Source organism: Onychostoma macrolepis, chromosome 13 (genome assembly GCF_012432095.1).
Source record: "Onychostoma macrolepis isolate SWU-2019 chromosome 13, ASM1243209v1, whole genome shotgun sequence".
NCBI classification, from domain to species: Eukaryota; Metazoa; Chordata; class Actinopteri; order Cypriniformes; family Cyprinidae; genus Onychostoma; species Onychostoma macrolepis.
Genome location: NC_081167.1, coordinates 32,075,825 through 32,100,846, shown reverse-complemented (window position 1 = coordinate 32,100,846; position 25,022 = coordinate 32,075,825). Strand labels below are relative to the sequence as shown.

At 35.3% G+C, this 25,022-nt stretch overlaps 2 protein-coding genes across 3 annotated transcripts in view; one reads left to right on the top strand and one right to left on the bottom strand.

The window, feature by feature from the left end:
- The window catches only part of LOC131551794 (serine/threonine-protein kinase 32C-like), a 76,378-nt gene extending 60,529 nt beyond the window's left edge, over positions 1 to 15,849 (bottom strand). Inside the window, exon 1 of the mRNA XM_058794913.1 lies at positions 15,306 to 15,849. Coding sequence (XP_058650896.1) covers positions 15,306 to 15,387 — 82 coding nt within the window. The 5' untranslated portion in view covers positions 15,388 to 15,849. The remainder of the gene's footprint in view (positions 1 to 15,305) is intronic.
- Positions 15,850 to 17,967: 2,118 nt separating this feature from the next.
- Positions 17,968 to 24,284, top strand: LOC131551797 (leucine-rich repeat-containing protein 27-like). 2 transcript variants are annotated; one of them, XM_058794918.1, is made up of 5 exons: positions 17,968 to 18,550; positions 18,633 to 18,763; positions 19,833 to 19,891; positions 19,968 to 20,093; positions 23,820 to 24,284. In XM_058794918.1, exons 1-5 carry the CDS (start codon positions 18,410 to 18,412, stop codon positions 24,014 to 24,016), a joined length of 654 nt encoding a protein of 217 aa, XP_058650901.1. In that variant the 5' UTR covers positions 17,968 to 18,409; the 3' UTR covers positions 24,017 to 24,284. The 2 variants fall into 2 exon arrangements, with proteins under 2 accessions (XP_058650901.1, XP_058650900.1); XM_058794917.1 differs by lacking the exon at positions 23,820 to 24,284 and having other exon boundaries at positions 19,968 to 20,575.
- The last annotated feature ends 738 nt before the right edge of the window (positions 24,285 to 25,022 follow it).

The window sequence follows — 25,022 nt, the reverse complement described above, 5'->3', positions numbered from 1 at the left end:
GTACTAAAGTAACTATATGTCAAACTTAATACAAATGCTATGACTGATTTTTGTAAATAGATAGATAAAATAGAAAAGAATGAAATAGAAATATTGTAAAATGACCAGGTTGTTAACATTACCTAAAACTATAAAGAAAAACTTTTTCATTAAAAGTAAATAAAATAAAATATAAAAAGCATAACCTTATTTCAACTAATTGTAATGGCAACATTTCTCATTTGTTTAGTTTTAAATATTACATTTTAAATATTAAAATAACTAAAACTAAATAAATTTAAAAAATAAATTGAAATAAATGTAAAAATAAATAAAAAATAGACATAAAAACGAAAACGAACAAAAATGACAAAAACACAAAATTACATAAGCTTTAAAGTTACAATTAAAACAAAATCTAAATATAAAAATTGATTCATAATATTAACAAAAACTATAATATCTGCTAAATACTAAAATAACACTGCAAATTGCAGTATTCATAATGAAAAATTAAAATTGAAGTTGGAATCTGATGGACACTTCACTATCACAACGATAGAAACATCAATGAGACAAAACACAAGAAAATAATTACATCTATCAATGGTAATTATAATCATAAACAATGATTTAGCCAAGTAATATAGTCCATTACCCAAATATAGGCTGTTTACAATTGCCAACACATCAGCTTAACCTAACTGTAGAATAAAAACAGAATTAAACTAATCACAGGTGCACAAATATCTTCAGGATTACAGATGAGAATGAGGCTCATCCAATCAGATTACAGAACTCTGTAAGGATCCATGTTAATGTGCTTTAATTCACTTATCAAGCTGCACTCATGAAGTTTTACCTCCGGTAATTACCCAACATGCATGTCTTCCTCTCACACAGACAGTGAAGTGAGAGCTACACAGCAGAGGAATCACAAGCCACGAGCCCTTAAGCTGCTGTTTCATCTTCTTTAAGGATTACAGAAGAACACACACTATTGATCTTCAAAGCTCATGCATGACCACGTGTGTCTCTGAAAACACCACCGCTATATTACTGTCAGAGATGAGAGGCGTCTACATTCAGAATAGCTTTACTCAGTCTCAAAGAAAACCCCTGAGACAAGCACATTCAGACTACATGACATCTGCAGTATTCAGTGCTTGGCAGTGGTCATCACAAGCCCTTTATCCGCACACAACGCCATATACTACAGCAAAACACACACTAGAGATCTGCAGCATGACCACAAACTCAACAGATTTCACAGCTATACAATGAAGGAATAGTTCACCTAAAATGAATGTGCTGAAAATGTGCTCCCCCTCAGGCCATCCTCGATGTACACTACCAGTCAAAAGTTTCTGAACAGTAAGATATTTAATGTTTTTTTTAAAGAAGTCTCTTCTGCTCACCAAGCCTGCATTTATTTGATCCAAAGAACAGCAAAAACAGTAAAATTTTGAAACATTTTTACTATTTAAAATAACTAATTCTATTTGAATATATTTTAAAATGTAATTTACTCCTCTGATTTCAAAGCTGAAGTTTTAGCATCATTACTCCAGTCACATGATCCTTCAGAGTCCATTTTAATATTCTGATTTGCTGCTCAAAACACATTTATTAATATTATGTTGAAAACAGCCAAGTAGAAAAAAAGAAAATGTAATTATACTGAATGAAGCTTTTGAATGGTACTGTATAGTGTATAATGTGACAAAAGCTTTTTTATTTCAGAAATAAATTACATTTGAAAATATATTCAAATAGAAAACTATAATTGTAAATAGTAAAAATATTTCAAAATGTTACTGTTTTTCGGATCAAATAAATGCAGGCTTGGTGAGCAGAAGAAAGTTCTTTAAAAAGTGTTAAAAATCTTACTGTTCAAAAACTTTTGACTGGCAGTGTAGATGTGTTTATTTCTTCATCAGGTTTGTAGAAATGTGTCTCTGCATCAGTGTCTCAGCAATGGATGCTCTGCAGTGAATGGGTGCCGTCAGAATGAGAGTCTGATAAAAACATCACAGTAATCCACACCACGTGTTTGTTTAGAGCTGTTTTGTACTGTTTTAAACGCTGCTTGATCTGCAGATTTCTCTCCTGATTCAGACCAGAACACTTCTTCACTGGAGGAAGAGTTATTATGGATTATGGACTTGTATTTTAGTTAAAAACGTCTTAATGCTGGATGTGTCTCAGCTTTTGTCTTCTCCAGATGTTAACTGATGGACTGGAGTGCTGTGGATTATTGTGATGTTTTTATCAGACTCTCATTCTGACGGCACCCATTCACTGCAGAGCATCCATTGCTGAGACACTGATGCAGAGACACATTTCTCCAAACACACTCCTCCTGATCTCAGATGAACTGAGAGTGAACACATTTCCATCCAGACAGAACAATGACTAAATCAATACAATCATATCTCCATTGTTGGCTTCTCTGATACAAATCTATAAGTCTGAGTCTTTGTTTACTCAAATTACTATCATTAATAGCACAGCTCTCATTGTTTTCTGGTCGCGCGTTGAAAGACTAATACAGTTTAATGGGCGCTTTCAAAACACTCGCTGCTGAATATGGATGAGAACTCGCGAGTCCACTGCAAACGTGCCTATTTTCTCTCTGCATTTATAAAGATGTGCTAAGAATTAAAATGTCACCAAGAACACAAGGAGCGCTGGATTTGTGTGCCATTAAGTAAAACACTCAGTCTATGTTTAACTTTAACCGCTCATTTAACACTTCTGGGCCAAAGCCTGTGTCGAGTCTCTTCACAGCACTCTAATTGTCTTGGCTCTGATTATCTGATCATTCACCCTCAAAGGCGGAGTGTCATAGTGAAGCGAAACACACAGGAAACTCTCTCTCAGCATGCTGTCTAAAAGAGCATTGCATCAAATGCTTGACACATACAGGACAGCGACGATGCATTCACAGGACTCCAGCTTTTTCTTGGCTATATAGTCTGATTGCATTAGAACGGAGCGCTGTTGTAAATATCAGGGCTGGGATCGATAAAGGGCAGCAGATGGCCTCGTCTTTGAAGTGCCTCCATCCACTCGCTTCACGAGAGCCGCAGCGTCACGAGCATCGATTTTCCTGCCTGTTTATTTTAGCTTCCATGTCGTTATTGTGCAGCGTTACTCTCTCTGAGACTCGCCACAAATCTGCTAGACAGAAACCAGACTCCCAAATTAGCAATTATGAGCGGCAATACAAATAAAACACTGCACTGCTGTACTGCGGGTGAGTAAATAACCAACCATTTTATATATGATATTAAGAATGTTAATCAGGGTTATTAGCATTAACCAAAACTAAACCATAAAAACATCTTTTTTATCTATAAAAAACATTTTCATTACTTGAAATAAATTTTAAAAAATGAACTGAAATAAACAAAAAAATTAAAAAGGAAAACAGACTAAATAAAAACTACATTTAAAAAAAACTAATGACAAAAAATAAATCTAATTCAAAATATTAACTAAAATTTGAAAATTAACAAAATGCTTATTTACACCGTAATAATGCAAGAAAAACACCTGCTAAATACACAACTAACCGTCTTAGTGACAAAAATATTCTGATATATTAATAAATTTACTTGATATTAATAACGTTAATTAGGTAACACTTTATGCCTTCATGTACAATGCATTATAAATGTATTAATGAAAATTCATATAAATTACATTGCAACGCATTACATATTTTCATAAATTATTGTAACCAAACGTAAAATGCATTTCCTACATCTGAAAACGGTTGTTTGTCAAGTGTTTTAATGCATTGCATTTATGAATAAATAAGTATTATAATGCTTTATAACTATAATTACAATTATTAATAAGATCATATAATGCATTATAAGGTGCATTACAATGCATAATTAATACATTAATAATGCCTTATATATAAAGTCTTGCAGTAAAATTTTACCATTTGTTACCAAATTGTACCTTTTGACCGTTCCTTTTAATCACTTTTAATCAGATGTGCAGACAGATTAGGTTCATGCATGTAAGTAAAATAAAACACTTGCTTTCTGGATTATCAAGATCCAAAAAAAAAAGAAAATAAGAATAAAATATTAATAAAAAAGCATGATAAAAGTAGTCCATATGAGCATGCATTATATAACTATTTGTGTACTATATTCCCTTTCAGCACACAAAAGCTTAAAACAACACTTAAAATATAGAACACAAGTGTTATCAAACATATCTTTACAAGCAGCTTTAACAGAAAATCATGTTAATGTTTATAAAATCTTAATATATTCATGTCTTATAGTTGCATTTATCAGATTAAAGTTGTGTGATAATATAGTTACATTTTGCAATGATATAATAAATCAGTTGAGATTTGCTGTATATGGCTTGACATGAGTCTATATATGTGGATAAGGCTGGATAAAATGGGGCTTTTTGTCATTTGTGGAGCTCAACTACATCGTGACATGTTACTGCATGGAGAAACGTCTCATTTAGTGCTTTAGAATGAGTAAAAGATGAAATGTTCCTTTAACAAGCCAGCAAAATAATTATGCAGCAGCAATTTTCACCTTGACTTTTCAAGTGTCTGAGAATGAGACCTACAGAGAGACAGAGATGAAATACAGCACGTGTGTGTGTGTGTGTGTCATAAGACTCCTGGCTGATTGAATTAGTCAGTAAAGCGGATTTGCTGAAGCAGTGGGATGCGTGTCGGCTCTCAAACACACGGACCACACACACACACACACACACACACACCTCCAGCCATCCGGCCGTCACACCAGCAGCACATCATTCATTCATGTGTTTGCATTCATCCAGTATACACACGGCTTCTGTCGGTTCCTGACGGAGACTCAGTGTTTTAATGTGATCACTGATCAGGGTTCAGAGTTAAACAGAGTCCACAGACGGATTATTATTCTCTCACCATCCGTCCAGAGTTATTACAGGCAACTAACACTAAAACCATAGTTAAAAACAAACAAACAAAAAACTTTCATTACTTGGAAAAAAAGAATAAAATATTTAAAAAATAAAATTATTTCATTTCTGCATGTTACATGAAAAAAAAAAACATCAACTGAAATAAAATATTAAAATATTAAAATTGTATTTTTATTTCAGTTGCCAAGGCAGTATTTCTCATTTTCATTTTCGTTTAACTTGATATACTAAAATAACTAAGCTAAAACTAAATAAATAATCTAAATTAAACAAAAATTCGAACTAAAACTGAATTAAAAATTAATGAAAACTACAGTATATAGACACATAAAAATTATAATAATAATAAAAATGACAAAACCACATAATAAAAATACTCCAAGTTTAAAGTTAAATTGAAAACAGAATACATACAATTAAAAATTCAAAATATGAATAAAAACTATAACAATATCTTAATGACACTAAATAACACTGCATCTGTCCTTTATCCTTCCTTTTATTGGTTTGATGTGGATTTAAAAGACACTTACTGTAATACTGAATAATATTATTAATTCAACTGAACTCTATCAGATGAGAACTAAAGCTGAACTGAATTCATCTGAATAATAACTCTATGATCTTCTATAGAGCTGCTTTACAGCTGAAACTGAATTTGTCTCATATTTGATGAATTTTGCATCATTGATTGTGTTTTGCTGTTCATCTCTCTGAAGCTGCTTTGTACTGTATAAAGCGCTATAGAAATAAAGGTGGCTTGAAAACTGTTTCCAGGTCAATCCTACAGCATGTTTTATTCAGCGCATCATGTTTATCTCAATCTAAACACAATCTCCACATTTCAGCACGATGGGAAACCCAAAAACCCATCAGAAGCTCTTCTAAAAGTGTTAAGATCTTCCTAAAAACACATGAAATAACATTTGATCTCCCAGTTCAGTTTCATCACGGAGGACTGGATTGGGAGATTATGCGCTGAAAAAGGCATGGTGCAGGTTTTACTTTGACACCATTTTCATTAAGTAACACATTGAATTAAACATGAAATTTTGAAGCAGAAAGACTGAAATGGTATGTTGCATGCTGGGAAATAGAAATCCACTGTTCAGATTCAGTCGATGCAACAAAATGATTCTTGCAGTAACACTACAGGATTCAGTGAACTTTAAAAATACAATGAAATTAAGGATTTTCTGAGTGCACATTAGACAACAATAATAAACATGCATGGAAAAAAGGTATTAAAATATCAGTGCAAAACTTAGTTAAATGACTAAATATAGTGGAAAAATGTACATGTCCATCCAAAAGCATATTAAAGAGTATTTCAGACACGTCTCCTCAAACAGAGCTCAGTGTTTCTCGGATCTGCATCAGACTGTGGGTGTCCCGTGGGCGAATCGTCTGAGGATCCTCATAACCTCACTTTAAAGAGAAATATTATGAAAAGCAGCACTATTGCCAAGTCTCTGTGCTGTGGGTTTCTCATTTGCGTAACGTTCTGCTGAAGTTCACTCAGATCAGCGGTAACTGTCCACCAAATTACTGTCAATGAAAATCAATGACTCAGACTCACAAAACTTCCTCATTCAAGATCAAAATATAGACGGAAAAAGCTCAACGAACATCAGATTCACTGGAGCACTCCTTTAGACGGCAGCTCACTACGAGCACAGATTAAAGTCAATAAAGCACTAGAAGTGTAGAATATGATTCTTTTAACCCTGATGTTGTGTTCCGGTCATCTGGAGACGATTTTCTTTTACTTGAAAATGCATTGGACTAAAACTTACTGGCACTGCTCACAGAACGACTTTCCCAAAAAAAATGATTATTTTTGTACTGTTTTGTTTTTTTCCCCTCGTCTTGTTAATCGGATAAAAAGAGCTTTTTTTAATGCTATATTAATCACCAAATCTTGGATTAATTTTTTTATCGTCTTGTTTTCTGTCAATTAGCACAGGATTTGAGCTTCTTTTTGAAGCTGATTGATTAATCGTAGCAGGCCTCATTAATCTGAGCTCATGTTATTTTATTATCACTGAGTTACCATTATAGTTTTCATTAATATTTTAATATAATATACAATATAAATATAACATTTTTATTTTTATATTTTGTTTTCATTTTCATTTTAATTAAAACTTGTCATTTTGTTGTGTTTTTGTCATAGTGGTTTCTGTAGTAGTAGTTTGTGTGTGTGTGTGTGTGTAGAATATATATATTCTACACACATATAACTTTTTTTAATACATTTTATTTTATTTAAATTTTTAAAAAATTTAATAATTTAATATTTAATTAATATTTAATATTTAACGTTCATTTTATTTCAAGTAACAAAAATGTTTTTGAATTCTCAGCATAATGAGAGATTTACACACAATTTTTAAAAGGCTGGTCATTTTTGGTCAGGAAAACAAAATAAGGTAAATGATTTCAGCAGCACAAAAATGCCTCATAAACCTGACATTAACACTCATCTGCAGAAATCAATTACAAGCATCTGAAAAACAATAAAGCAGAAAACCAGCGTGACACTGAGAGTCTGTGAATGATGACGCTCTCCAATCAGCCTCTCTGAAGAGCACATCATTAAAATACAGTAATTACACGTATTCAGCGCTCGCTCAATCAGCCAGAGACGCCTAATGAGAGCCGAGCGATACAACAATTAATGAGCAAACACTAAACGAGATGCATCCCGGCCCGCTCTCCTGCTGATCCGCTGAAGGTGAGCAAGGACACGCGGAGAAACGGCCCAGATACCACCTGCAGAGCACACACACACACACACACACACACACTTATCCAGCATCTAAATGAGGACACTGTTGTTTTATATAAAGCTACTTTCTGTTACAGACTAACTCAATCCCCAGCCAGAATAAAAAATGTTATATTTATAATAATAATAATAATGATAATAGTTTTATTATCAATTAAGTGTTAAAATATGAATTTATTATTTATGCAATGTAGATTATATTATTAATTTATATTTTTTTACAAAAATATTCATTATTTATTTATGAATACTTCTTCCAGTTAAGTACCTAAACAATGGTTTTGTCACTGATGCCCATCAAACACAGAAACCCTTCCTATCAACAGCATACAGTACAATTACTCTTGATATTTCTGCATTATATGGCGTAAATAATATGTGCACAGTAAGCAAATAGTCTGCATGCATGGAACACAAAATATGCATTATAAAACACAGCTGCTGTAACCCACAATGCAATGCGATTGACTTAAACTTTCAGTTACGCAAACTGCAATGACATGATTTACACGCTCACTGACCGCTGATCATCAGACTGCAGAACTGAAGCGTTGTTACATTCAATAAACTCACTCAGGTGAGCGCCGTCTGCATCAGCCAATCACACACCAGCTCTGGGTCCTCATTTGCATACAGTCCAAAGTGGGCGGGGCTTTTAAAGTGTCAGCTGGAGTGAAATTGTGTGTAATTTCATGAATGACTGCGCAGTCCACTGCCATTATTACACTACAGTACAACACAACCCAATGGAGAAACCACCCACTAATGCCAATCACAACCACACTGAGTATTTTCATATGAATACACTGTGTCTTATTAACCTCATGACAACAGCACAGCGTTCATTAAAAATAATAAACGAATTACACATGTACTGGAGAGCTGAAGGAATGAACAGAAGAGTGAGTTTTACACATCTCATCTTTGTGAAGTTGTGAAGTTATTAAATCAGTTATTAGAAACCATAAATGCACTATACAAGATTCATATTAACAGTAGTCCACATTTTCTTCTAAAGTCATGTGATGGATTTATGTGCAAAACAGATTGGATTTAGTCTCTCAAATATCATTCAGATTTGTGTTGAAACATGACTCTTCAGATGCATAGATCATTGGCTCTTGTGTTTGTCAGAAACAATATCCTGAATGGAGAATAAGATCTGAGAGTCGCAGCAGTCGTGTGAATACTGTACAGTCTGTGTATGATTGACTGCTGTTATGATGCTTCTACATGCTGCTGTTATGGCATTTTTGTCCGGTTTGAAGCTTGACAGACATGATCAGTGTTTGGAAAAGACCTGCATGAAGCTGTGTGTGTGTGTGTGTGTGTGTGTGTGTGTGTGTGTGTGTGAGAGAGAGAGAGAGAGAGAGAGAGAGAGAGTGTGTGTGTGTGTGTGTGTGTGTGTGTGTGCTGGAGGCAGAATACTGTCAAAGGTCAACAGAGACAGCAGAGAATGGAGAAAAACAAGCAGAGAGGAAGAGCCGGTGTGTGTGTGTGTGTGTGTGTGTGTGTGTGTGTCTGAAGCCTAATGATTGAATTACAAGACAAATGAAAACTACACAGAGAATGAATGAAGAGAGACAGAGAATCTGATGGAACAGATACAGTATAGCAACCATTTATGTCAACAATATACAGTATATTTCATTTCTATATGTAACTTTATTAAATAACTTATAAACAAAAAAACTGCATTTTGGGGTAAATGCATGTCAATTTGTATTGTATTTAATTTACTGTATTTACTTACTATAATATCAACATGTATTTTGACAGGTTTTAGGATGGATATACATGTACTTGGCATGTCCAATATATATATATATATATATATATATATATACACACACACACACACACACATATACATACATGTATATATATGGAAATTTAATATATGTGACCCTGGACCACAAAACCAGACTTAAGTCTCTGGGGTATATTTGTAGCAATAACCAAAAATACATTGTATGGGTCAAAATTATAGATTTTTCTTTTACGCCAAAAATCATTAGGATATTAAGTAAAGATCATGTTCCAAGAAGATATTTTGTAAATTTACTACTGTAAATATATCAAAAAGTCGTTTTGATTAGTAATATGCATTGCTAAGAATTCATTTGGACAACTTTAAAGGAGATTTTCTCAATATTTAGATTTTTTTGCACCCTCAGATTTTCAAATAGTTGTATCTCAGCCAAATATTGTCCGATCCTAACAAAGGTCAATGGAAAGCTTATTTATTCAGCTTTCAGATTATATATAAAACTCAATTTCGAAAAATTGACACTTAAGACTGGTTTTGTGGTCCAGGGTCACATATGTACAGTATATTACATTTGCATATAGGTAGTTAATTATAATAACCCTAAATTGACTGCTGCAACAGAATCTCAGAATGCTCTCTCTCTCTCTCTCTCTCTCTCTCTTGCTCACACACACACACACACACATAAACAACATCTATAAGAAAAAATAAGCTCAAAATTAATAATCTCAACCTGCAAATAAGATATAACACTGACGTTAACAACTCCAGCACAGATCCTGACGATCAGCATCAACATGAGCATCACACTCGCCTCAAAACATCATGAACTCATCAACCTAAAGTCAACATGAAATCAAACTGACATACTGTGATCGTTTCATCAAAGTCTAATGGTCATTCGGTGCTTTAGTCTTCTCTTGCACGACTACAGGCTCCACACTGCATCTTCAGTGAGGAACACACTCTGAATCACACTGAATTATTGATGCCAGCCAAGAGAGCAGCTCAGAATTAGTGGTAAAGCAGTCAGACTGAAGCAGATGAAAGAACAGCCAAAGATGACAGAGAAGATCTGGGACTCTGTGTGCTTGATAAGTGTTTCTCACAGCTCAGTCTTTACCTACTTCATTAAAGGGCCGCACATGCGCGCACACACACACACAAACACATTGTTACAATACAAATGACTGTCTCAGGAAGCACACGTGAAATGCTTATTCTCAGCTCATGCATATTTGATTTCAATAACATGTGACGCATTTCACCCTGCAGCGCATCGGTCTACGGCTCCTCATCGAGGTCAGCGTCAGGCTGGGATACGTCATCAATTGTTTTACATGCATGCACAAATACCAACTCTATCTCACTTTTGTCAATTTACAGTTGAATTAATCTTCAGTTCTGTGTAACAGAATAAATTGTTTATTGCAACTCCTGCATTTCGTCTCTCTCATAAAACAACCAGACTAACAAATGGACGGGGTTCACTTCTGTGTAGGCATAGATTCTATACGGCAAGTATTAGGTGCTTGGTGCAGAAATATGTTTGTACCTTGGATCTGCAGCTACATTACCCTTTTAGTCTATTTCTTTGGCGCACTGCACATTTTATTTAGCTGTCCAGTTATCAAAATCTGTGTGGCAATGCTGCGTGATGCACTGGACAACACGGGGCGAATGCATTTACATTATAGTGAAGCGCAGAGCAGTATTGATTTTAGTGTGAATACACAACACTAACTTTTATTTTAGACAGAACAGTTTCATTAATAATGAGTATAAATTGATTTCATTTTAGACACAAAACAGTCTGTTTTATTTGACTTAAAACACAGGTGTTTCATTCTTAAATGAATCCGAGTCTTTGAATGAATCGTTTGAGTGAGTGGTTCAATGAACCATTTGCTTTTTGAACGAATCGGTTGAATTAATGACTCTATGACTCATTCATCAACACAATGACTTGCCGCCACATACTGGCGATGTAACTTTCATAATTCAAGTATCCAATTGTTTCATTTTGTCACTCATTTCATATTTCTGTAGGCTATTAAAAATGTTTTTATTTTTTAGAAGTAAGCCCTGTCTAGGCGCTGCCCCAGTATGCTTTGTGTCAAACCATCTGTTATTAGTCGGGTTATTTAATGAGAGGGAGATGAACGCAGGAGTTGCAATAAACGCTTTAACAGCGGAGGACTCTTATTCTGTTACACAGAACTGAACACGACATGATGACAGCGCCATTTGATCGTTGCTTGACCAATCAGTGAAAAGGGGCATTTCATTTCTGCCCACACGTGGAAATCGAACATTCAAGCTGTTTATCCATTTTCTACCCCTGAATGTAAACACGGAAAATCAAGGCGATTTCTTGTTTTTTTTTCGTTTTTTTGGAAAAACGAAAATGGTGCTGTTTTCTCACGTTTCTGTTTTCAATTTTACATCAAAAAACGAATGAACGTAACGTACACGGACCGTATTTATTCACATTCAGTATGATATGTGCACGAGTGCAAGCGTGAGCAAATAATTTGCTTGTTGCAGTTCACATAATGGCCACCGGTGTCGCTAATAAGAGTTTCTGAATTCTACATATAGAGCCTTTAAAAGCAGCAGACGACAAAACTGCAGCGTGTTTGTAATAAACAGAACATATGATATATGTTGGTGTGGATGCTAATATACTTATCATTAGTTATCGTTTTTGGTGTGAACAGGCCTTAAATAATGACAAAACAGTTTTTGTTTGCATTCTCAAATTTTTTCTGTTGCTGTTTTTGGACATTATGTATAAAAACAGGTCTGAGTCTACAGCCCAATGTGGGTCACATATTTCCTCCAGACGCTCATGAGAAACTGACAAAACACAGATCTCAAGCTGAAGCAAACCTCACGAGCTTCTCCCACTCCTTCTCTCTCTCCCTGGAGTCCTCTTTCATGTAAGGATCATGAGGAATAACCCTTTTTCTCGTCTAGCAGCATCAAAGCGGGCGTATGTGTGATGAAACACAAACCGTTCTCCAGCTTTAACGCAACACACCGATTAGCAATGTGAGAATCTCGTGGAAGGGTGAGAGAATCAAACCAGCAGACAGATCAGATCTCGCGTCTATCCCAGGGATCTGCTGAGGATTCTGATAATGAGCTGGATATTATTATCACTGTGTGATTAAACTGGCTTTATTTCAGTTAAATGACAAATCCAACATACTGTCAAAATCTCTGAGAACTCGTCCTACATCCGCCAAACCTGCAGTCTGTTCAGAATCAGACTTTCTGTAATGGATGATCGGATATCTCTAGTCTTATCCTAAACATCTCTGACAGTAATTCCTCTGGAGATTTCAAGAAACATCCATCAAACTCAGCAGAGACGTTCTGACACAGACTACAGTTACTCGTGTATTGGACTTTACATGTTGATCAAAACACCACAAAAGTCCACAGACGTATATGAAAGGAATAGTTCAGCCAAAGATGAAAATTAAGATGGAAATGTGCTCATCCTCAGGCCATCCAAGATGTAGATGAGTTTGTTTCTTCATCAGGTTTGTAGAAATGTGTCTCTGCATCAGTGTCTCAGCAATGGATGCTCTGCAGTGAATGGGTGCCGTCAGAATGAGAGTCTGATAAAAACATCACAATAATCCACAGCACTCCAGTCCATCAGTTAACATCTGGAGAAGACAAAAGCTGAGACACATCCAGCATTAAGACGTTTTTAGTGTCTAAAATAGGAGTACATAATCCATAATAACTCTTCCTCCAGTGAAGAAGTGCATCTGCTGTTGTCTCTCACATCAAAATCCAGCCACGTGTTTGTTTAGAGCTGTTTTGGACTGTTTTAAACGCTGCTTGATCTGCAGATTTCTCTCCTGATTCAGACCAGAACACTTCTTCACTGGAGGAAGAGTTATTATGGATTATGGACTCATATTTGAGGTAAAAACGTCTTAATGCTGGATGTGTCTCAGCTTTTGTCTTCTCCAGATGTTAACTGATGGACTGGAGTGCTGTGGATTATTGTGATGTTTTTATCAGACTCTCATTCTGACGGCACCCATTCACTGCAGAGCATCCATTGCTGAGACACTGATGCAGAGACACATTTCTACAAACCTGATGAAGAAACAAACTCATCTTGATCTCAGATGAACTGAGGATGAACACATTTTCATTATGTGAACTATTCCTTTAACAGAATGTTCTTCCATCAGCTCTTTCTTTCTTGTCTGAATGTACAGCCAACAATACCTTCAAATGCCAAGGATGTCAAGCAAAAGGATTTGTGAATCCAACATTTTTAACGTGTGTTCTAGCTGTACTTCTCTCCTTTGTTCTTGCAACTTAAGTAACGTTCATCAATAAAACCCATGAAAACAAATACAGAACAACTCATGCAGCGCTCGGTCGTGTCCTGAACACATCTCATTATCCCGCACATAATTGTAATTACTTTCACATTCATTAGTGCAGTGATTTTCATGTAACAGAAGCAAGCAGCATCGAGTCCATACTGTATCTAAATGGGTCATTACGCGTCCTCCTCCAGTCACATCATATGATTACAGATCCACAGTGAACTGACCTCATTTCTGGCTTTTCTGACACGTTCTGACCTACAGACTACAAGTTTTGTCTTCAAATGTGACATAACTCACTCAACAAACGCATGTTCAGTCGCAGTATAATTTCCCTGGATTTCCGTAATCCTCACTAATTAACCAATTAAACAGCAAATGATTTAATTGGCAGGTTTTGTTCCTGCGTTCCAGCTGATCTCTACAGTCACATTGAAATCGGATTTGAAATGTAATACGCCTTAAAGAGGCAGAAAACAATAAGTGGAACATTTGCAATGCACACCCATACAAAAAAAAAAAGAAAAAATAAATTCTGGCTGAAATATATTTTAAATATATGTTGTAAACAGTGAAGTGCAATGAAATGTAATTTTGAAATAGAACAAATATTTAGTTTCAACCTTCACATACCAAAATAAATGTATTTCAGGGGCAAGAAAATACATTTCCAATCTCACAGCAGCCTACATTTCGGCTGAATGCAAATACGGATGGAATAGCCAACTAAAGATCTAAAGAAGACTTATAATGATTTAATAATGTTTATATTTTATGGAACATTGTATTTTCTTGCTAATTGTTATTCATGTTATAGACAACAAATAAGTTTTTCTTCAAATAGGACATGCTTTTAAAAAAGACATATTTATATTTTTAAAATATATTTTCAAAAATATACAAAAAATATTTTGGTATATTTACATAAATATATTTTAGCAGATATTTTTGGCCATTATTCTGAAATGTATTAAAAAATATATTTGAAAAAATATATATATTTTTGCTGTATGGGTGAAAACTGGTTGTTAATAACTAAGACATCTGCTATATTCAGAATCATTTATAGCATAAGTTGCAGCACACTACCTTTTTAAACACACAGTACTCTGACGCTGAGAGTAAAAGTGAACTAAAATGAAGAATCATGCATGTTTTACTGTCCAGGACCATTAATAAAACGACCTAGAAACATCATTTGCACTTAAATGAGGAAAACAGAAAAGAAATAAAAACACTTGAACTTGAATTACAAAACATTATTGTCATCAGTTTTGTAAAGCCAAGCATGCACCAGTTCATCTAGCAAAAATGCACTGATAGCCTGCATTAAATCAGATTCACTGTTCAAAAGTGTGTAACATCATGTGGTAAATGCAGTGATGTTAGGAGTCAGATGCACATGTGGAGTAAAGATGCTGTGATGCAGTGTGATCCTCACCATCCTCTTTGTCGTCGAACACTGGTCTCTTAGATGAACTGTTCGCTCCCATCCTCTTCTTCCACTTGCCCCAGTGAAACATTGATGCTCTGCTCTCATTCCTTTCAGCGCGACGGAAACTGATGCTGCTGGACGCCTCTACAACACGAGCATCTCTGGCAAACACCGCCGATGATCTGCCGCGATCTGCGAATCTAGAGACTCACACACACGGAATCTCGGAGCTGAACGTGCCTCGTTCCGCTCAAACTGACTGTGAGCTCCAGCAGCGGCGACTATATCAACCTCCCCTCCCTCGCGCGCACGCGCACGCGCCACCGGCGGCTTTACCTACTGTACCAGTCACAAAATATTTCATATTAGTCTACCTTGGTGTGTCATGCGACAACGAAGTCAATAAACATATAGGCTATATATATGTGACTCTGGACCACAAAACCAGTCATAAGGGTCATTTTTTTTGACGCTTTACATCGATGCATGGGATATGGCAGTCTTTGGCTGAGATACATCTAGCCTATTTGAAAATCAAAATATTGAGAAAACTGCCTTTAAAGTTGTCTAAATGAAGTTCTTAGCCATGCATATTACTAATCAAAAATTATGTTTTGATATGTATTTACGGTACGAAATTTACAAAATATCTCCATGGAACATGATCTTTACTTAATATCCTAATGATTTTTGGCATAAAAGAAAAATCAATCATTTTGACCCATACAATGTAGGGCGGATTAGGGTAATGTGGGACACTTTTTGAAATTTTGACTTGTGCATCATATTTCCATATGAAGCCAAAACAATACATCAATATGTTATATGGTTATGAAATCCCCAAGATGTTCCCTGTCTAAATCAGATATTGTAATTAAAGGGGAAATGGCACATATGTTAGTGCTCCTAAGAATTTGTGGATTTTCTAATGCTGAAATCTGGGACACTATGTTTTGGGTTATAAATAGTCAAATTTTTACAAAGTAAACTTTACACTCATGGTTAAATGTGCATAGCCATGTTTGCTTAATTAATTTAGTAGGCCTATCTTCATAAGTTTAAAAAACTAGTAACCTATATGTTCATATATGGAATGTTAAATACAGTTATATAACACAGAAATCTTTAATAATTTATTTTAAAAATGTCAGATTTCTGGCAGCAACAATAATAATAACCATGTAATAAAGTCAAAAATGTAAAATTGAACTTAATAAAGGTAGCAAAATAATTTCATAGTTTTTAAAAATATGAAAAATTTGGAACATGGAATGCCTTTAAAACTGTTATTAAACTTCTAATATTAAACGTATTTTTTCAAAAGCTTGTGTTAAGAAAACACTTCGTAACAGAAATAAGCAGCTCTGGCCAGTCATGGACTCATCACGGTCCAGGATCCCATCGTCCTCTGGTCTCTAAATTTTAAATCTGGATCTTAAAACAAATAATATTGCTGCATTATAAGCTTAAAAATTTACAAAAATACATGTGTGATATTTAACTTTCTTAATGCACATTTTATCAGTTGAATAACATTTGACTGTCCCACATTAGTCAAAACATGCTGTCCCACTTTTGAAAACATCCTTTTCTAAAGTGGGACGACAAAGATTGCTTCAAATAGAAAACATTCTTAACACATTTTAACAGTATTATTGCAAATTTTGATGTACAAATACATCACAAATATAAGAATTTTTATTTTATTTATAACAGATTTATATCCTTAACATTAATTTTGTCTAAATCCTATGTCATTGTCATTTCAGTGAACTTTGCAAGAGGTACTTCCTGTTCGATGATTTTCATAGCCACACTTCTGACATCATTTCCAGAAAGTCAAGTGATTTCAGCAGCTTGAACTCAACACCAAGCATGTTCACTTTAATGCTGTAAAAGAAGAGATGAACGCACTGAAGCTGAGGTGTCCCACATTACACTAATCCACCCTATTGTTGGCTATTGCTACAACCTTTACTTTATTTTGTCATTCTTCTATAGGTATTATATAGCGACTATATGTAGCCTATTATTATTATTATTATTATTATTCCACCTAGCTACCTCAATAGGCTATATAAGCTATATTGTGAATGTGCGAGGCTTCTTTAAATAACTTGAAGAATGACAAGCTTAATAAACTATAGAACTGCTCGCGCTACAAATCAGTGTGTTTATAATTAGGACAATAAATTAACCAATATCATCATAACAAATACTAGTTTGCAAGCAGTGTAACGGACTATTTTAGTACGGCTAACATAACGGAAGCGAATGAAACCGGAAGTCTCGCGCATTCAAGTAACAAACGCGCGCCGATGTTAAGTTCAAACTGAGCTGGATGTTGAGGTTGACGTCATAAAGGCTATTTTGGATTGACTTGAAGAACACATAAATAATAAATATATATTTAATATATAGCCTAGTCTGTTCGGCTATATAAGCGACATGTTCCTATATAAAATTGGCAGTTGAGGAGTATTCTTCAAATAAATCTCAATAAATCTCACAGCAAAAGGGATCAAAACAGTAAAATACCACAAACTAAAAAAGCGTTATTAGGTTCTTAAACGTGTTTTATTTTTCTTTCTTTCTTTTTTTTTGTTTTTTTTTTAGTTTTTTTGTGGCATACATAACAACAAAAAATGTATTAAAAATCCTAATCAGGTAGAAATAATTCTGAAATAATTCCTTTGTAATATTTAAAATAATTTATATTTTATCACATGAAGCACATTGTTACCTGAGCAAAAGTTTTTAGTGTTTAACGATCATTCCACTGAATAAATACTACGTTTTTTTCTTTAAATTATTGTTAGTTTACTTCTCCGTTTCACAAATAAATTAACAAAAGTCATTAATTAAATGAATACAGGACATTTCAGTTAGAGTAAGTTTTGATGCTCTCTGTGTATTTTTCAAACGCGTTCCGGATGTTTGGCCTCCGCCGCGCGCCGTAGTTTTGGTTTCGCTTTCACCCGCCGTCACCATAGCAACGACTGACAACATCCCATCCGGCAGCGCGCTGGAGTCATAAACTTCACCAGCTGATGTGATCAATCACATGTGATTATTATTACAGTATTATTCATGCGTCTGCGCCGTTCTGGATGAGAGACATGAGTGAGCTCCATCTGAGCCTCGACTGTGAAGAAGAAGATGAAAAATCATCATCAGCAGACATGCTTTACCTGAGCAGAAGAGCCCTGAAGAACATCCCAGCATCCGTGTTAAACATGACACATCTAAAGGTACATTAACAGCGCAGTGCATTCTTGTATGCAGGTGAGCGCATGTGATTCAGACTCTCATGCGTTCCTCTGCATGTTCTAGAGTCTGTATCTGGAGGGGAATGAGATCCGCAGCCTTCCGGAGCGTTTCTTCAGCAGTTTGTCGTCTCTGGTCTGGCTGGATGTGAGGAACAATCGACTCACAGGTTTACCAGCCGCCATCGGACAACACCGGCGAGTGAACAAGCCATGCAAAAATGAATGAAAATGCACTCAGACTTCTTCAGATTTGTAGAAATGTGTCTCTGCATCAGTGTCTCAGCAATGGATGCTCTGCAGTGAATGGGTGCCGTCAGAATGAGAGTCCAAACAGCTGATAAAAACATCACAATAATCCACAGCACTCCAGTCCATCAGTTAACATCTGGAGAAGACAAAAGCTGAAACACATCCAGCATTAAGACATTTTTAACTAAAATACGAGTCCATAATCCATAATAACTCTTCCTCCAGTGAAGAAGTGTTCTGGTCTGAATCAGGAGAGAAATCTGCAGATCAAGCAGCGTTTAAAACAGTCCAAAACAGCTCTAAACTAATGTCTGTTTTGTCTTCTCCAGATGTCCCTCATACTGACTGCACCCAAACAGGCAAATGTTGATTTGAGTGTGAATTATTACGGTATATTATGCAACTAGAGTGTGGAGTGATATGAAATACAAGAAACTACGCTAAAAAAAAAAAAAATAAATTTGCTGGTAAACAAACTGAATTAAATGTTTAATTCTGAAGAAGAAGAATCTTTGTTTTGTTTTTACAACTTTGTAAAAAAAAAAAATACAGTGTAGCACAGCTATGAAGGAAATCACTCAGACAGTGCAAAAAAAATATTTTCTTACAAATACCTACAAATTAATCTTAAATAATTTACTCGAGAAGAAAAAAATGACTTCTGATATAAAGTCTTGTTTTCTAAAAAAAAAAAAAATCTGCCTTTGGGGTCAGAAAAATAATCTTGTTTTCCCTTTATTTTTCTGACCCCACTGATAGATGTTTTATTTTTTTCTTGTTTTATTCTTGTATAATTATATCTTCTTTTTTTCTTTTTTTTCAAGTAAATGCATCTTGATTTAAGGATGTTTAGATATTTGTACTGGAAAACGAGACAAAAGTACTAAGAACGAACATCATTTTTTGAGTTTAATGATGAATTTTACAGTTCAGAGTCACAAATATGATGCCTGCAGTGATCACAATCCAGTAAATCACTGTACGTGAAGCTTCTCTTTCTTTCTTTGTCTGTAAGGTGCTTGAAGACGTTGCTGTTGGAGGGCAACCCGATCTCAGCGCTTCCTCCAGAGCTGGGTTTGTACGCACACGTGTGTTTGCGAAGCACGTGACGAACACGCGATGTTGAGTTCGTACCTCTTTCTTTCCTCAGGTCACGTGATCTCGCTGAAGGCCTTGAGTCTGAGGAAGTGTCCGCTCACGTCTCCTCCTCGAGACGTCTTGGACCGTGGCCTGCCTTCCATTCTCCGTTACCTGCGCTCCTCACAACTGGGTGAAGGTGAAAGAAACCTGAGAGCGAGGTGTAGATGTGTGTGTGTGTGTGTGTGTGTGTGTGTGTGCCATCTGTGGCTTTGCATAAAAAGGATGGCCTGCCTCAAAAATAGCTCCTTGCCCTGGTTCTGCTCGACTGGTGTGAGATCTGTTCCCTTGGAGACGCTCGTGAAGCTCAGCTGGATTCTGGCGCTGCTGCGAAAACGATCAATAACCCCAGACGCAATAATCTCACACTCATTAGACTGACGAGCGATAAAGTCAGCTCTCGTCTGATTACACACTGCATTACTGAGGAATGATGCTGAGATCTTAATGAGGTTTAAAATGAAAATCAAATAATCAGCAGGAGTGCGGTTCGATTGGAGAGACTCTCAATATGTGGCCGAAAAACCACAACTCTAACCTCATTAAATCCTAAATCAGGGTACCGACTGAACCAGAGCTATTTTAGTGTTATTTGATTTTATTAGTGCTGTCAAATGATTAACTGCGATTAATCACATCCAAAAGAAAATAATATATGTGTGTGTACTGTGTATGTATAGAGACACATGCAGCTAAAATATTTACATGTATATATTTATATTCATATAAATTATATCATCTATAAATATATTTAGTATATAAATGTAACATATTTCTTAAATATATACATGCATGTGTGTATTTATATATATACAGTACATAATAAATATACACAGTACACACATATATTATGTAAACAAAAACGTTTATTTTGGATGCGATTAATCGTTTGACTGCATTAGTTTTTATATGATTATCTATTAATAATTTGAATTAGCTTTTATTTTTAGATTTCCAGACTTCATTTTAATATTTATTTAATATTAATATTTAACACATTATGTGTGTTTTTATTTTTATATTTAGCTTTAATTTATAAATAAACTAGATTTATTAATTAACTTGTTCAGAACTCCTTTCTTTCATGGAATTACAGTTAATTAACTCATGTTAAAGATTGAACCATTGTTATTTTAGTATTATTTTAATATTATGTTATTAATTAATAATTTGAACTTTTTAGCTTTAAATTTTACATTTTACATTTTTATATTTTAATCTCAGTTAACATTTTAGTAAACTTCTTCTGTACTTTTGTCAATTTTATTAGTTCTGTCTATAAACATTTCTAGTTAGCTTTCATTTATTTTTATTCACGTTTTAGTTTCCATAATTTTAGTACTTCAACTTAAACCTATTTTATTACATTTATTTTCCAAAGGCAATATTTCAAATTTTTAGTCTTCAGGTTCTTCATCCAATATTTATATTTTCTAAATAAATATTCCACAATTGTTGTTATGCTAACTTTAACTGGAATAAAATAAAAATTTTAAAAACTAAATAAACTTATTTTTATTTTAGCTAGTGCCAAGGCAACATTATGTCATTTTCATCTAGATTAACTTGATGTACTAAAATAACTAGAAACTTTATGAAAACTATACAGGCATATGATATATAATACAATAAAATTACAAAAATATTGACTAAAATCAAAATGAAAACACACACACGCACAAAAAATTAATTAAAAAAAAATATATATATATATATATATATATATATATATATATATATACAGTGGGTACGGAAATATTCAAACCCCCTTAAATTTTTCACTCTTTGTTATATTGCAGCCATTTGCTAAAATCATTTAAGTTCATTTTTTTCCTCATTAATGTACACACAGCACCCCATACTGACAGAAAACACAGAATTGTTGACATTTTGCAGATTTATTAAAAAGAAAAACTGAAATATCACATGGTCGTAAGTATTCAGACCCTTTGCTCAGTATTTAGTAGAAGCACCCTTTTGATCTAATACAGCCATGAGTCTTTTGGGAAAGATGCAACAAGTTTTTCACACCTGGATTTGGGGATCCTCTGCCATTCCTCCTTGCAGATCCTCTCCAGTTCTGTCAGGTTGGATGGTAAACGTTGGTGGACAGCCATTTTAGGTCTCTCCAGAGATGCTCAATTGGGTTTAAGTCAGGGCTCTGGCTGGGCCATTCAAGAACAGTCACGGAGTTGTTGTGAAGCCACTCCTTCGTTATTTTAGCTGTGTGCTTAGGGTCATTGTCTTGTTGGAAGGTAAACCTTCGCCCAGTCTGAGGTCCTGAGCACTCTGGAGAAGGTTTTCGTCCAGGATATCCCTGTACTTGGCCGCATTCATCTTTCCCTCGATTGCAACCAGTCGTCCTGTCCCTGCAGCTGAAAAACACCCCCACAGCATGATGCTGCCACCACCATGCTTCACTGTTGGGACTGTATTGGACAGGTGATGAGCAGTGCCTGGTTTTCTCCACACATACCACTTAGAATTAAGGCCAACAAGTTCTATCTTGGTCTCATCAGACCAGAGAATCTTATTCAGGTGTTTTTTAGCAAACTCCATGCAGGCTTTCATGTGTCTTGCACTGAGGAGAGGCCTCCGTTGGGTCACTCTGCCATAAAGCCCCGACTGGTGGAGGGCTGCAGTGATGGTTGACTTTCTACAACTTTCTCCCATCTCCCGACTGCATCTCTGGAGCTCAGCCACAGTGATCTTTGGGTTCTTCTTTACCTCTCTCACCAAGGCTCTTCTCCCCCGATAGCTCAGTTTGGCCGGACGGCCAGCTCTAGGAAGGGTTCTGGTCGTCCCAAACGTCTTCTATTTAAGGATTATCGAGGCCACTGTGCTCTTAGGAACCTTAAGTGCAGCAGAAGTGTTTTTGTAACCTTGGCCGGATCTGTGCCTTGCCACAATTCTGTCTCTGAGCTCTTCAGGCAGTTCCTTTGACCTCATGATTCTCATTTGCTCTGACATGCACTGTGAGCTGTAAGGTCTTATATAGACAGGTGTGTGGCTTTCCTAATCAAGTCCAATCAGTATAATCAAACACAGCTGGACTCAAATGAAGGTGTAGAACCATCTCAAGGATGATCAGAAGAAATGGACAGCACCTGAGTTAAATATATGAGTGTCACGGCAAAGGGTCTGAATACTTAGGACCATGTGATATTTCCGTTTTTCTTTTTTAATAAATCAGCAAAAATGTCAACAATTCTGTGTTTTTCTGTCAATATGGGGTGCTGTGTGTACATTAATGAGGGAAAAAATGAACTTAAATGATTTTAGCAAATGGCTGCAATATAACAAAGAGTGAAAAATTTAAGGGGGTCTGAATACTTTCCGTACCCACTGTATATACACACACACACACATACAGCAAAATATATACACAGAAAAAAATATATATATATATACATTAAATTTATATGTAAACATAAAATTATATATATATATATATATATATATATATGGGCGTAGGTTTGATTTTGGTATTGTGAATATATATATACACACACACACACATATTACAGAAAATATAAATATAAAAACTAATTAAAAATATTAATATATTATAAAAACTATAATAGTATATCAATGATACTAACCTAACACTGAATATGATTTTATTTAACATGAACAACACTGGGTCGAAGCGTTTGAAACATAAAACCTATGAGCTGGGATTAAAGTTAAGTGTGAGAAGTGCTTCAGTGTTTGAGGGGCGACTGAATCACTATGAGCACCTGTGATAGTGATGTCTGACGTAACACAAACCACTAATAATCAAAGATCCGCTCCGGGTTCTGTGTGAGCGTGAGCGCAGTGGTCATCTTTAAGTGTGTGTCACCTCAGTTTGTGTCTCATCCAGAGGCTCCTGCCGTGGAGAAGCTGCGTCTGTCTGAGCTGGATCAGTGTGAGGAGAACGAGCACGAGATACTGCGCTTTGAGGAGCTCCGGCGCAGGATGATCCGGATGGAACGGGCTGAATTAGAGTCGGCTGGCGACGGAGGAACCAGAACACAGAACATCAGGAGCTGCAGAGCTGGATCCCATCACCAGACCTGATTTCATTAGCAAGAGAAACAGCTGCTGCTTTATTCGATCTGCTGCTGATTAAACATCACACGGGTCTCTGTGTCTGAGTCCAACAGTCTGGTGAAAGTTCAGACTCTTAAAAATAAAGGTTCCACAAAGTCTGTCGGTTCCATGATGAACTTTTAACATCCATGGAGCCTTTCCAAGGTCTTTATAGTAGAAAAAGGCTCCTTTGGAGTTTTAAAATGTGACCCTGGAGCACAAAACCAGTCATAAGGGTTATTTTTCGAAATGGAGATTTATACATCATCTGAAATTATGATCGGACAATATTTGTCTGAGATACAACTATTTGAAAATCTGGAATCTGAGGGTGCAAAAAAATCTAAATATTGAGAAAATCACCTTTAAAGTTGTTCAGATGAAGTTCTTAGCAATGCATATTACTAATCAAAAATTACGTTTTGATATATTTACGGTAGGAAATTTACTAAATATCTTCATGGAACATGATCTTAATATCCTAATGATTTTTGTCATAAAAGAAAAATGGATAATTCTGACCCATACAATGTATTTTTGGTTATTGCTGCAGATATAGCTGTGCTGCTTATGACTGCTTCTGTGCTGCAGGGTCACATATGTGTTAAGAAAAATAGTTGTTTTAAGAACTGTTGACTGACAGGTCCTTTGGGGAACCAAAAATGGTTCTTCTAATAGTTCTAACCTCTAAGTGTGCGAAAGTGCATTTTTTTATAAATTAGTGCAAAATTTGAAAAGAAAAGTTGAATTGAAACCTGATGATCATGTTCTCCAGCAGGATCTGAGAAGATCCAAAGAGCATCTGGAGATTCAATGGAAGAAGAACATCACTGAAAAATAAAATAAGCGTATAAAATATTTTCACTCAGAAATTGCTATCAAATTTCACAAATCATTACAAAGAAACATCAAGTGACACATTGAGATAAACATGATCTTTTGAAGTGAAAAACTGAAAGGTTTTTTCTTGTAAAACACTCTGGACTTAATTTTT